Genomic DNA, 13,934 nt, shown 5'->3' with positions numbered 1-13,934 from the left:
TTTTCCGTAATCTCGACGAGTGGCGGGCGCTATGCGGACATCGCAGTAGCGTGGCCGATCCCGCTTTTTGTGGACGTCTTAGACCCGCGGCTAGGCATTCCGAGCATCGGCGACGCGGACTTCGCGACCAAGCTTCGGGCACGAAATCCTCGGACACGATGCTAAGCCTTTCGCGCGTAGGCGCCTCCGACTCGGCGATCAAGCACATCGCGCGCGGACTTCTCGGATCCTTGCCTAAGCATTTCGTGCATCGGCGCCTCCGACTGCGCAACTAAGCACATCGAGCGTCGACTCCTCGAGCCCTGCGGCTACGCATTTCGCTCGTCGGCACATCGCTCATCGAGAGTCGACACCTCGGACCCGCGGCTAGGCACTTCGCGCGTCGGCATCGCGAGCGTCGACTCCCCGAGCCCGCGGCCAGGCATTTCGCGCGTCGGCATCTCGGACTGCGCGGCTAATCTAATCGAGCGTCGACTCCTCGAGCCCGCGGCTAGGCATTTCGCGCGTCGGCACATCGCTCATCGAGTGTCGACTCCTCGGACCCGCGGCTAGGCACTTCGCGCATCGGCACCTCGAGCGTCGACTCCTCGAGCGTCGACTCCTCGAGCCCGCGGCCAGGCATTTCGCGCGTCGGCACCTCGGACTGCGCGATTGAGCTCACCGAGCGTCTATTCTTTGGACCCGCGACCAGGCATTTCGCACATCGGCACCTCAGACCCGCGACTTAGCACATCGGGCGCCGACTCTATTATCGTATTGCCACGATATCTCGTACCAATACCTATCATACCACCCCTTCATAAAAAGAACCTCATCATGAGCTCTAGTTCACTAGGCCACTTGGGCTGGCACAGACACCTGGCTGCAGAAGTGAGGCATCATACAAAAGTACAGGCTGGAAAGCACCTAGCAGCTGCATTGCTGCCTATCTATCAGTGGCTCTCCTAACATCCATAGCCATTGTCAATGGAAGATGATCCAAAAATTCAGTAACATGGTCGATTCTACCAAACGAAAACAATGCCTCACTGACTGTACTAGAGACTTCTATCAATGAGGCAGTCTGCAGGTGCAACTCTAGAACTACTGTATATTTATGCCCACATAGTTCTGCACCTCACTTGGTTTGAAACCCAGACACCATGCTCTTTGTAGAGCAGCAGTAAAGAATGCCATACAAACATGAAAAACACAGAACAAAGGCACAGCAGACCAGAGGCCACATGTCCAAGAAGCCCCACATCACAAAACACATCAAAGATTACAAATTTGGTGCGTTTTAGAGAACTGAAGAGAAGGGGAAACTTTGAGAGCCGTTTTCTCAAAACTGTTTTTTCGCCTTTCTGCTCAGTTTCTGGAGCTGATTTCTTCGTTACCGTTTAGCCTATTTTGATTCTGTTTTTTTTGTCACGTTCCTTGGACTACAGTGCAGGTCGAGACAGTCTCGCATTTTTATCTTGACTTTTTATAAATTTATGGTGTGGCTATTCGTTCACGCCGAAAGTGTGCTTGGTGCGAAGGTAACTTCAAAAATGACTATCTAAAAAATTTGTGTAGCGAAAAAAAAAAGTAAGACTGTCACGACCTCTAGCACGCATTGAGCTATGCATTCAATACTCAACGAGCCTTCCATCATGTTTTTTAAGCTCCCCAGGCCCTCCAGAAAGTTCAAGAGAGAAAAATTCTGCTCAATAAAATGTTCTCAAGGTATCACTCTGAAACTTTTATGGAAGTATCAGGGAGACATTCTAAACATTTGTGCCAATTTTCATCAAAATCTATGAAGAAATCGGGAAGTTGATTTTCAAAGCCACGTCCCCCCTTAAAAACTGTGCTGCCGTCTTCTTGTTGTCATCCTCGCTTTTGGAATTCTAGGCTGCATGGCAGAGAATGGCAAGTATAACTGAATGTGGAAATTTGAATGTTTCTTTCCCCACTTTACCTGTGCTGAAAAAAGAGAAAAACATTTTTAAAAAGATTCACAATATTTCCGGGTTTACTCCAGTCCTTACATCTCTAATCACTATGTGCCGCAATCTGTATGATGCAAAGTGCATCATTTGTACACACATTTGCGGGAGTGCTAATGATGATAAAAAGAGGGATAATGAACACCCAACAGGAATCGAACCACGGAGGTACCTTCCATGCACGAATCTTTGAACCCTTTCTGGTCCAATAATTCTTGTAGGAATCGTAATGGTTTGCAGGAAGTATTTGCCATCAAGAAGAAAAAATTATAGGAAATGTAAGTGTCAGCAATGCTAATTACATAATTTCTCGACTTTGTGCAGATAAATGTGCCTCTCCTTGAGCTTTGACAAGCGTTTATGTGTTGCATTATGCAAACGTTGGGCCTCTGTTTTTCGAGCCTGCCGCCTAATGCATATAGCCTGCCTTGAGTGGCACGAACATTGTCTTCAAGCAATCTGTGGCCATATTTCCCACCATTACGGTTGTGAATTGAGAAGTCTGAAGAACCACATGCTGCTTATAACACAATCAGTTCTTGGCAGTTTGTAACAAGAACCTTTGATTCATTGCCAAGAACTCCAGCAGGAATTTTCTCCTTACTTTTGTCATTATGATGCATGTAGGGCCTAATATGTTTGCTTCGGTTAAAAAAAAAACTTGCACCAGACAGGGTCAAGAAACCGAGTTCAGTAGAATCCGGGTATGTAACCGTTCGATTGCGGCAGCAAGAAACTTTGTTAAATTGCAATTTCATTTAATTGAGATTTCTATCTCTTGGCAGTTACTCCACAGCCATAGTCCTGCTGTGCTACGCCTTGTCAGTAAGCATATAAGAACAGAATCCTGTAGGAACTTAACTTTTAATTATAAAATAAAAAAATACTGGCACGTGTTGTAGAGATTTCAATGAAAGAAGAAACAAAAAAATGTTGATGAACAACTCTGCTGGCAAGAAATTTCGAAGAAAAGGTTTCAAAAATTACTTTTCAAAGATGACTGTCTGAAGCAAGTGAGGTAGTTGTCAACATCTATTTCTTTCTGCACTATAGAGCAAGGCATCGAACCAGAACTGAACCAGAATGTTGCGATTTATTTCTTTCCAGAGAAAAACTGAAAGGAAGAAAATAACGGTTTTCGGTTCAGGTTGGCCGCCTTTTCTGGAGCTTTTAATCCATGCATTTCCTGCACTTGTGGCTGAACTATGCTTACCTCATTTGTAAATACAAACCATCTTCCTGCTATTTTAAAAGTAGCAGCGCAGTTAGTATGGTTTTCAGTATATTCAGGGGTGCAACAGCTGCGCCAATTGCGCCATTTTGATACAATTTCGTATTTTTGCGCCGAGCTGTGGCAAAACCGTGATATATGTCGAAATTGCGCCACGCTGCGCCAAAACGCCCGACCAGCCGCGAAATTTCTCGGTTACAATGACATTGCAATGGCTCTTTTAACGAACTGTACATGGGACTCGCGTAACGCCTTTGCTTGCCGTGAAGCGTAAGAAATCCAGGCTGACCGACTTCTGGAAATAAAACTTCCGGTAAGCGCAAGTTTGCCAAGCTTGCCGACTTTGTCATAAATATGCAATGAAATTGAGATAATTCAAACTGCTTCATTGCGACGGTGCATGTGCCGCGAAGCGAGTGTTTCGCGATCGGCCGGGCACGCACCTTGAGTTAGGCGTCGACTGCAATGCACGAAAAATGCTGTAACTGCGGCGCGAAATGCATTCTCTCGTAAAGTTGACACTTCATTGACTGCCTTCAGTACGTCTCAACCGTTGCCCCCACGCCATCACAAAGATTTCCCGAACGATGGTTTCGGTTTCGTTCGCGGATTTCGTTTGGCCGTATTACACTGTACCCGTAGTTTGCAGGCACCTTTGTATAAGTTGCACCCTCCTAAAAACGGCAGTTCTTCTGAAAAAAAAAAAAACTATATAAGTATATAAGTCGTACTGGTGTACAAGACGCACCTGTTCATTCGGTATACAATTTAAAAAAAATTAGTGACGTTTCACTCCGTGAACGAGGGTCACGTGCAAGCGTATGGGTGTCATTCCTACATAATTGCGATAGCAATGATAAGGCACACCAGGCGCATTTCTGCAGTCTTGGTCGCCGCGATGTTCCGTATAAAGTCCAAAGGCGATAACATCGTCTTCGTGCGCCGTATGCCTTGTGTGCGAGAGAAAGCGTGCGACGGTGGAGCCGAATTGCGCACAGAGGAGGAAAGTGGGATGGTATTGTGGGAGGGTATCGCGTGAGGGAGGGGGTTGGCTTGTACTCTGGTAGGAACTGCGAAGTTTGCGCAACGGTGCGCGCCGTATCTTGAAAGCAATCTGTAGATGCGACAACTTTGGGGTCGGTTAATTCGCGGTTGGCCTGCCGCCCCTTGCGTTGCTGCCCCATCCTCGCACGGCGTGCGGGAACTCGATAGCGCGCAGAACCCATAGCAATTAAGCGTTAGAGGAGAACAACCCAGCATGCTTTGCGTGGCCATAGCCTCCAATCCGATTTTGACGGCAGTTTTGCCAGAGGAGGAAACGTACACAAGTCACAGTGCCGGTGTGTAAGACGCATCGGCGAAAAATTCAGAAAGAGACCGCGCGGTGACTTATACACCGGAAAATACGATATATACATACTAATTTTGCGTCAACAAAGTTCCGCCACAACGAAATTTTTCGCGTGTCCCGCAATTTTCGTTGTGACGGTACTCGACTGTGTATATATGTATATATACTCAGTCGACTCTCGTTACAACGGACCCTAATAATCCGAAAAAAACTGACGTTTTATCCGAAGTCCATAGTATCCGAAACTGGAGGCCACCGCCGCAACACCAAAAGAATGCCAAACAGTCGCTGCATGTTTCGACTACCGCCGGAACATCGCAACAAGTCGTCAGAAAAAAAAAAAAAAAAAACTAAAGGGAACCTCTCACGAAGAAATGCATGTGCACTTTCGACATGCTTGGCGGAAAAAGTTGTGTGCAGTGCACTGCTAGGTCGCGATCGAGGTCGTTGTTCGGAGCGCGCGTTCAATTTCGCCAGGCGCGGCCTAAGTCAACCGTGCATGGCGAAACTGAACGCGCGCTCCGAACGGCGATCTCTGATCGTGTTCGGAGCGCGCGTTCTATGCTGCTCACCTATGCTGCTAATGTGAATTACCATATATACTCCCAAAATCCAATGCAAAGTTGGGTGGTGCGTTTATTATGCAGGGTAAGTTTTATGGTGTTTTATGAGTAAGCGTTGTTTGTGAAACTGCTCCAAATTTGGGATTTACTGCTCCAAAATAGGTTTTCCTGCTCCAAAAGTGATATTTTCCTGCTCCAAAAATTGCTTCAAATCCTATTCTGGCTGTTGCACCACTGTATATTGCGTCAGAGGTCAGACTAGGTGTCGTGTTAATGCGACAATATTTGACATCACATCTGATGCGCAAGATCACCAGACTGAGGCGTGCAAAGTTACTCGAGACAGTGGAGCACATAGTATAGTACTTGTTGCTTGTCCCCAGTATGACTGTGAATGCAGGCATTGATGTCTTAGCACCACTTAAAGACAGGCCGTTCAGTGGAAAACTGTTAGTGGGCCGTTGACCAGACATACCAATGAAGCGAGTCATCAAGGCTCTCTTAGAATATTTAGTTAACGCAGGCCTAGATTCAAGGCTGTGAGCGGGCCCTTCGAACACGAACGTGTATAAATAATCGCCTGTCCTCTTCGTTACTCCTCTTTCGCCCTGAGCAGAGTAGCAGTTTCGAGGACTCTGTGCGTTTCCTCAATATGTTCTCCTCGCTTCCCCTATAAAGCTGTGCTTCACATTGATTCCAGCATTGGTGTTGCATCTGCATAATTCTTTTGTAACCATGTGTGGCCTGAAGAACAAACAACAGGTGTAATCTTTCAGTGCAGCTTTAGCAGCAGCATCATGTTTTTTTACAAAACGAAGTTGTGCTGTTTTCCTTTATTCTTTGGTTATGCAAATGAACTTGAACTGGTTTGAACCTGTGACGTGCCGTTGTGGCCGTCGGTTTCTATGGGTTCCGGGGTGGCATAAGACGCATCCAGACACAGTGGTGACCAGGAAGGGACTGCCCGACCCTTCTTCTTTATTGCTCGAGCCCCCCTCGTGACCGCTAGCTCGGCGCCGATCTTTGTTGTTTTCTCGGCGCCAAGGCACGAGACAAGTATGCACCAAGCGTCGTCTGCTTTCGCTCGTGACAAAAGCGTTATTCTTTCGCTCTGCAGTTGAACAGGAACGAAAAAAAGTTTGTTTGCCACTGCTATATAGGACATGCAAAACCTGCAAGTGCGCTTCTTCATGCACCTTGCTTGACCCAACCAAAATGATGGGCCTCAAGCTGGAATCGTAGTTAAGGTGCCAATGTGCGGGCTGGTGACCTGATTCTTGCCAGCCTCCGGTCCCTGGACTGTCCAAGCTTTCAAAACGCATATTCAAGTTTTAACTACGCTACTATTGGGAGCGCGGCCATCTTTGTTAGGGCAAGCTAGTTTTGTGGGAAAGCCTTGCTTATGATAATGTTGCATATCGTTTGTTTGTTTACGAACATGCAGATTGACAATGTGTTGCCTCCGTCTCTTCCAGGCCACTCGTGCATCTGGGAGCTCCCAACAATGGGTCCCAAGACTTGGACCATCTTTGTCTACATCATCGTCTTCATATGCCTCATGTGTGCCATGCCAGTTGTCATTGTAGGGCTGTTGTGGCTTAAACGTAGGATACGTATTTTCAGGTCCAGAGCATCTTCCGACGGAGTTGGGCTCATCAACATTTAGCCACAGTATGTTTGGCATTTCCTTTTCGTTTTTTTTTTTTTTTTTTTATGGGCACTTAATCTTGTCTAGCCAGTGCCAATGTTTTATCGTTCACTAGTTGCATTTTTTACAATTTTTACCCCTGCACACCTTTATTTGTTGCTGCTTTTAGCCTCAATTTTACTTGGACATATTTTCTAACATTTACATTGTGACTAGGAACACATCTATACTGCAATAAAGGTGATCTGTTACGTTCTGCGTTGTTCAGCTTGCATATATCCCTGGGAAAGGCCTCTCACCAGGTTTGGACATTGCAAAGAGACAAGTGCAGTGCGCACACCATGTGGTGATGACTGCATCTCCAAAATATTATGCAGGTGTAGACCGTGAGAACAGCTGAAAATTCGAACAAAATCCCATGCGCCTTTCTTTTCAGGAAGCCACTCTCCTCCTTACCTGCACAGACGATGTCGCATGTCGCCTGCAGCGCACAAAGAGCCAGCAATAGCATGAACTCTGGGATTCCCGTGACATCAAGAGGGAACGAATTTTGCAGAAATGAGCTACACAGCAAGAAAAACAAAAGAAAGAAGAGAAAAACTTGGCCAGAGCTTAGCAATGCTAACACTCTTAAGTCTGCGTTAGTATACTTGGAATGAGACGACTGTGACATCTCGGCAGCTGCACGCAAGTGCGTCACGGTTGAGCTTCGTAACAGTGATGTTTCTATACCTCATGTCTCTTACAAACTTGAGATTTTGGGCTCACTGTGTGATGCGCTTGCGTACACTTGACACACCTTGTGTTTTCTTTTAGGAACCTCCTAACCTATGTTGTGCCTGTGCTCAGCAGTGCAACCCACTGGTGAAACCAATTTGTTAAGCTGCCCAAAGGCAAAGCACCTTTTTGAATGATGACGGGGAACTGATGAGCTGAAGTTAGCTGCTCCATGCATCAAACTGGCGCCTCTATGCAACAACCACGGCGCTTCTGCTGCAGAGTTGTTCGGAATACTTGCCACCTTCATCCGTCTTGCTCCCTGTAGACTTCAATAAACATTGTACAGCGAAGCTGTTTATGGCTAGGCTTTTGGGCATTTTTCGTGTGTGTGTGCAAAAATGTGGGCCGATCCTGATGATAGTGCAGAAAGGGTCTAAGCGCGATGGCACATGCCCCTGTGGACTCTGGGTGGTGGGCTCCGGGACCTGTAACGCTCCCTTGAAGTACCCTTGTCACACCTGGGACCCATAGAGGACTCGGGAACAAGGGTAACAACAGATTTTTTTCTAATGTTGAGGGTACAAGGAACAGCGCGAAAAGAGTGAAAGGTGTACAAGAAAAGAAGGGGAAAAAAAAGAAACACACATGAAAAGCCAGACAAGGAGTGGGAAGCGCCAACAGCGAGGTGCTAATGGTGAGCAACGTGGCGCTGGTAGATCTCCTGTGATGCGGAGATTACGTCGCTCACGGCCAACCTCTTGAAGAGCTTCAGGTAGGACTGTGAGCAGACCCGCTGCATCACGGGGTCATTGGCGGGGTCCCAAGAGCCCAGTGCGCCGACGATAAGCATGTGCACCATCACCCATTGATAATGCCGTGTCAGCCGGACTCGCAGCACTCAACGAAGTGCGGGATGGCGAGGTACAAGGCGTTGTGCCATAGCACCTGCCATCATCGCCACCCGTCCCTCTGGGTCCTGCCGACTAGTCGCCAACGGGACGCGGCGACACAATGCGACGCGGGTGCCTCAGCAACCGCCCCGTCTGGATCCTGTCAACGAGTCGCCAAGGGGACGCGACGACACAATATGGCGCGGGGGGACCTCGGCAACTGCTCCGTCTGTGTCCTGCCGACGTGCAAGCAGCCCCGGCCATCATCGCCACCCGTCCCTCGGGGTCCTGTCGACGAGGAGCCGCCGCCAAGGGGATTTAAGGAAGAACCGGCCCATTGTTAAGCCAGAGAGTCGCCACCGGCCGCCCCGTCGGTCTGGTGCGCTCTTACCAGCTCTTACTGCTTTTACTAGCTATCACCAGCTAAGGGCAGCTATTACCAGCTATTACCTGCTATTCCTGCTATATCTGTACATATTTGTACATATTGTATAAAGCTTTTGTCTCCTCTTCGTCTGCTTCAAGACTCCGTCTCTCGTCCCGACCCCGAGTCGCAATAAAGGTAAGAACCTGTCCCACCCGGAGAGGTTGCCTGGCTGGAGGAGACAACGAGGAGCCTGAAACAGTGAAGAGGGACGAAGTCCCGGAAGTCTTCAAGAGAGAAGAAGCCAAGAACTCCAAAGACTGGGACTCCTCCGGGCAGACATGGTGGATGAAGGCTACGCCCGAACACCAGGGCCCGGCAGCCAGGACCACCAGGATAACCGAGCTCTGTCCATGATCCAGGCAGACCGCACAGACCGTGGCAGGAGGCAAGCGGCGGCCGCAGGGCCACCGGCAGCAGGCAATGCTGAGCCAGAGGCCAGACGGCAAAAGGCGGAAGAATGCTGGCTTACCAACCGGAAGGTCCGGGACCTGGTACAGGACAGCAGGCGGGCAAGGTCCGAAGCAATGGAAGAGGGCTATACCAAGACTGGGCCAATCCTGAAGGTGGTGCAGAAAGGGCCCAAGCAATGGCTCATACCCCTGTGGACTCCGGGTGGGGGGCTCCAGGACCTGTAACGCGCCTTGGAAATACCCTTGGCACACCTGGGACCTGCAGGGGTCCCAAGCACAAGGGTAAGAACCGATACTGTGATTGGATCTTAGCCTAAAAAGCCAAGAAGCGATCGGATCTTAGCCCAAAAGGCCGACCAGTGTTGGCCATGTCTACGTTCACACCGCCCTCTCTCTTGGTCAATGTTACAACTGCTTGCGTGCCTAGTTTTCTGGCGCCCTCCCGGGGCGGCGGCACCAAGTCGCACGTGTATAGACTATTTTACGGAAGCGTTTAGGTGCCGCCACCTTGGGCTGTTAACACTTCCTTTTCCATCTTTAACAACGAAATGTATGTTACTAGAGTTGATTTGCAAGCATAAAAATAGCTTTATAAATGAGTTCAATATTTCATGACCATGTTACGTGACTTCACTTCTCATCAAACTTAGACATTGTTTGTGTAACAGTCTAAGATGGCGGCGCTCATGAATCAAATATAAAATCGTCTTATGCTGTTCTCCATTTGGATTTCACTTGTCGTAATGGGGAGGCCGCGTGTAGTGCGCACTCCCGGCGACAATTGCATTCTCGTCTCTGTTCCTGCCATTGCTTTTCGTAGGTGCGTTGCTCCACGGGAGTCCGGACAATATGTGGCCTCCCTATTCTGTGTCACCCCTGTGTCGTGTGCTTAACAGCTTTGCTGGTCATCCACCTTCACAGAGTGGCATGGCTCACGATTTTGAATAGAGTTGAATGTCGTACAAATTCGAAACTGAATGTGAAATGAATAGTGAGAACTATTTAATTCAAAGTATTTATAATTTCGAATATTCGCACATCCTGCCAACTTTATCTTTCGTGAAACAATTCCTCCACTTTGCAGATGAATGCAGAATGCGGATGAATGCTGTTTTGCTAAAATTATATTTATGGCATCATGGACTTTACTGCAAAAGTCGACAGGCGCAGATGATGCCCAGTAGAGTGTTCAGATAACACATTTGCAGTTGTGACTTGCCACATGTACACATAGGAATTCAGTGCCTGTAACAGTGGTAATCTTTTTTAAGCAGTCAAGGCCACTGGATACAGTGATCAAAATGCCACCATCGCGTTTGACAGCAGTTGCATCTGAACCTTGTGCTATAACCCTCAAGACAAATGGATAGGTAAAGCACGTTGTATTTTGCACAAGTGACCAGTGAATGTAAGCAGACTGACATAGAAATAGTGCGATCAATGACTTTGATGCAAAGCCTATTGTGCCGCCCTTGCAAAGTGAACCTTTTCTGGAAAGTCGGTATATGCGTGGAAAAGCCCCCTCGAAGTATTTCTACAAGGCTATTCCAGAGCAGCTCATGTGTAAATGGCCATGAGTGCTGGCATAGTTACAATTTTTTTGGACACTGCTGGATACTTGGTATTAGCTGCTGTGTCTTTAAAGGACACTATACTAGGGCTGGTAAATTGTTTGACTAGCCTTCTGAATAATTAATCAGTCGCGGTCAAAAATTTTGTTGCTGTTTAAACTTTGGACGCGGTTGTCAAGCATCTTGAAGACTTGTGATGTCTTGTCTCAACGTTATATGGCTTGTTAACATCAGTTAGCTAAAGCTCAGTAAGCTGCTAAGTTGTTTCAATTAAGCAACACACAAGCAATTAAGCATCTCAAGTTGATCAGCGGAGCTGCCCTTTTCATGCCACTGGTTGCAGTCTTGGATAGTGTAGCTACCGCCATTTGCAGAAGTTGCATGTCGGACATTGTTCCCTGCAACATCGTCTGCTGCATACTTGATGGCTCCTACACACATATGCAGTAAATTTTTCTGTGCAACTCTAAAGTTCGCAATATTTTATTAAAAAGAAACAAGTACCTCAAAGCGTAAGGTCAAACTACGGATGTCCTATACAAAATGCTGCATAATTAGAAAACTGTAAGCTGAAAAGCTTATGAAATTAGTTGACCTGACATGTTACACATAAAATGATTACATATCGCTACATATGGAATCTCATCATTTTACAGCGACGAGTTCCTTTAAAATGAATTGTCAAATTGAATTCGAAATAGATTGCAGTGCACTTTGCAATAAACATTTGATAAAACAAATTAATTTCCATGGTCCTTTCATATACGGCTTAATTAAATGAACACCAAACATGCAACACGTACCGTATCAGATAAGAGAAATAGCACGGAGGCTGAACAGACGCGATTTTGCCACATAGCACATGGAGGTGCAAAAAAAAAAGAACGATTTAGAGCAACGGAATAAAAGAGAGAGAGGGAAAAGATGAAAGTTCAGCAGAAGCCATCGGAGATGATTGTCAATGTTGGTTATAGCTTTCCAGTTACTCTGCTGCTCAACCTTCTCGCCTCTTTCTTCCTCCTACGCACATGACATCATCGTCTGCACCAACCAATCGCACACCTCCCTCTTTCATTTCCCTAGCGGGTGAATCCAGATAAGAACGAACAGGTGGTCCTGATCACCATTCCCGATTTTGATGAAATTTACTTAAGGCGCAGCTATGGGGCCCAGAACAATGATTCTGAACTTAGCTTTAAGAAAAAAATTTTGTTCGCCTGAAAAAAAAAATGCACAAGTTTCGGCCGCCGAAAACGCTTTTCCGCCAGTTTTGCGATTTCTGAACTTGGAGCGCACAGAGAAACAATGGTACGCTTCTCGATCACAATATTTTTTCTCCGCAAAGAACAAGTGAAATGCTACCTTATGAGTATTTTATCGCACTTGTCTACGGAAGTAATTTAGAGAAAAAAATTGCAAACCTGGTAAACGGACCAAAATATCTGTAATTCAGGAATTTATTGCTCTAGATTAATTAACGTGAGGATAATGAAACTCGGTGCACACAAACTTTTAAGTCTTCACATTCTTTTGAAATAATTTTCGTTACTTTGTCAAGCGCCATTATATTTAAAAATTGCACTTTAACATAAGTGGTTTGCCAAAAACATCAAAATTTGAAAATAGTTTTCTGAAAAAATCCATTTTAAATTTTTTTGAAAATCACTCTGGTTGAAGTCAAGGACGTTGTCTACCACTGTGCGTAAAGAAACGTTGCATTATTTGAGTACCGAACAAGTTACAATGCGTCAAATGTGACCACACTCAGCCTAGCGACCGCAACACTGATTTCGTGCGTTCTGATTTGATGAGCTAAGCAAGAACTCATTCAATGTAATATTCATTGTTCAAATATAACGCTGCCAACAAGCGATGCTGTCCTGTATGGGTTACAACCTTTTTTAACCGCACAATTGTGCTTGTTGTATGCCAATGTGGCCGAGGAAGAAGGCTGACGGTACTGTGGCCATGGGGCTGTATTTTATTAATCTGGTCTTGCACCTTTTTAACATGTGAAATTCGATTTCACTGCCGAAGAAGTTGTTTATCCCAAGCAACTGTTCTTGCCACGAACAACTGCAGTTCCGAGTTATGGGTCCGCTTGCACGCTCACATATGCCACGACTGAATACCAGGCCTTCCAGGAACCGCAACCCATTCTCTTGACTTCAATTGCCTGAAAGATTCAATGGCAGCTTTTGGAGCATAAATTAATGTAACCTTTGGTAGCTTAGGAGTCAAAACTTGCACCATATCAGAAGCACAGTTGATGGCACATACTGTCAATTTTATGTTGGCACAATACACACACACACATACTTCCTGTGTCGGCGTGGGCGTGACACATTTTGGTCGCAAAGAGTAGAACTTCGACCGATTGCTGTGTCAGGATGAGCTTCCTTAAACATGCGGTAAGTTTCACGTATAGAGCGTGTCATTACACGTTTTGCAATAAATTCTTTCTTGCCATCCAGTATACCGTGAATCACATCCTTCTTATTTGGACTTGCTTGGCTACAATTAAACTCATCTTCAGTCTAATAGTGCAATGCTGCTTCGAGATCTTTTTGGTTTACCTTTTTTCTTGTGTAAGGGTCAGGGGCGGACCACACACCATGATTTTCTTTGTACTTTCTGGATTTATGGATCATGTAGCGTGTCGCTGCTGGAATAACATGCTGTATCTCTTTGATGTCAAGCGACTTTGGCAGCAAAGTTAGAAGACGACAACGGTCGCTGAACGACTCCGAAGCTTCGAAGACTTGCTTTAAGTTGTTCAGCCAGTCTGAACAGGTATTGCAGCTTTCTGTCGATGTCACAGGCTGGCTTTTTGTGTCATATGCTGCTGATAAACTGGACCTAAGTGTCTTCTTTAGACCATGCTCAATTTCTCCTTCCTTTCGCTTGGCATATGAGCTTCGATGTTTTCGTTTAATAAAATGTGGAGGTTTTAGTGGCGAAACAAACATCTGGGCACCACATATACCTATATATCGAGCTCATCAACGGCCGCTTGTTTTGGAGCGAACACTTCCTGTGATGTAGATGCCTCCTCAGACTCAGATGAAATGTCATTTCCAGATGTTTCAACCAGACTGAACCAGTGTCGATGCATTCTCATGTGTCGGCGTGTGCTCAGGAGCCGGGGAAGTT

General features: G+C 46.4%; 1 protein-coding gene across 3 annotated transcripts in view; it reads left to right on the top strand.

Annotated features, from left to right (window-relative positions):
• LOC119455493 (beta-secretase-like) overlaps positions 1 to 7,836 on the top strand; it is a 37,989-nt gene extending 30,153 nt beyond the window's left edge. The window contains exons 10-11 of one of the 3 annotated variants that reach the window (XM_049668826.1): positions 6,591 to 6,786; positions 7,580 to 7,836. In XM_049668826.1, the coding sequence (XP_049524783.1) occupies positions 6,591 to 6,781 (191 nt within the window). In that variant the 3' untranslated portion in view covers positions 6,782 to 6,786; positions 7,580 to 7,836. The other 2 variants (XM_049668827.1, XM_037716899.2) reach the window with 2 other exon arrangements.
• The last annotated feature ends 6,098 nt before the right edge of the window (positions 7,837 to 13,934 follow it).

Source organism: Dermacentor silvarum, chromosome 6 (assembly GCF_013339745.2).
Source record: "Dermacentor silvarum isolate Dsil-2018 chromosome 6, BIME_Dsil_1.4, whole genome shotgun sequence".
Lineage (NCBI taxonomy): Eukaryota > Metazoa > Arthropoda > Arachnida > Ixodida > Ixodidae > Dermacentor > Dermacentor silvarum.
This window is presented reverse-complemented; position numbering and strand designations above follow the sequence as displayed.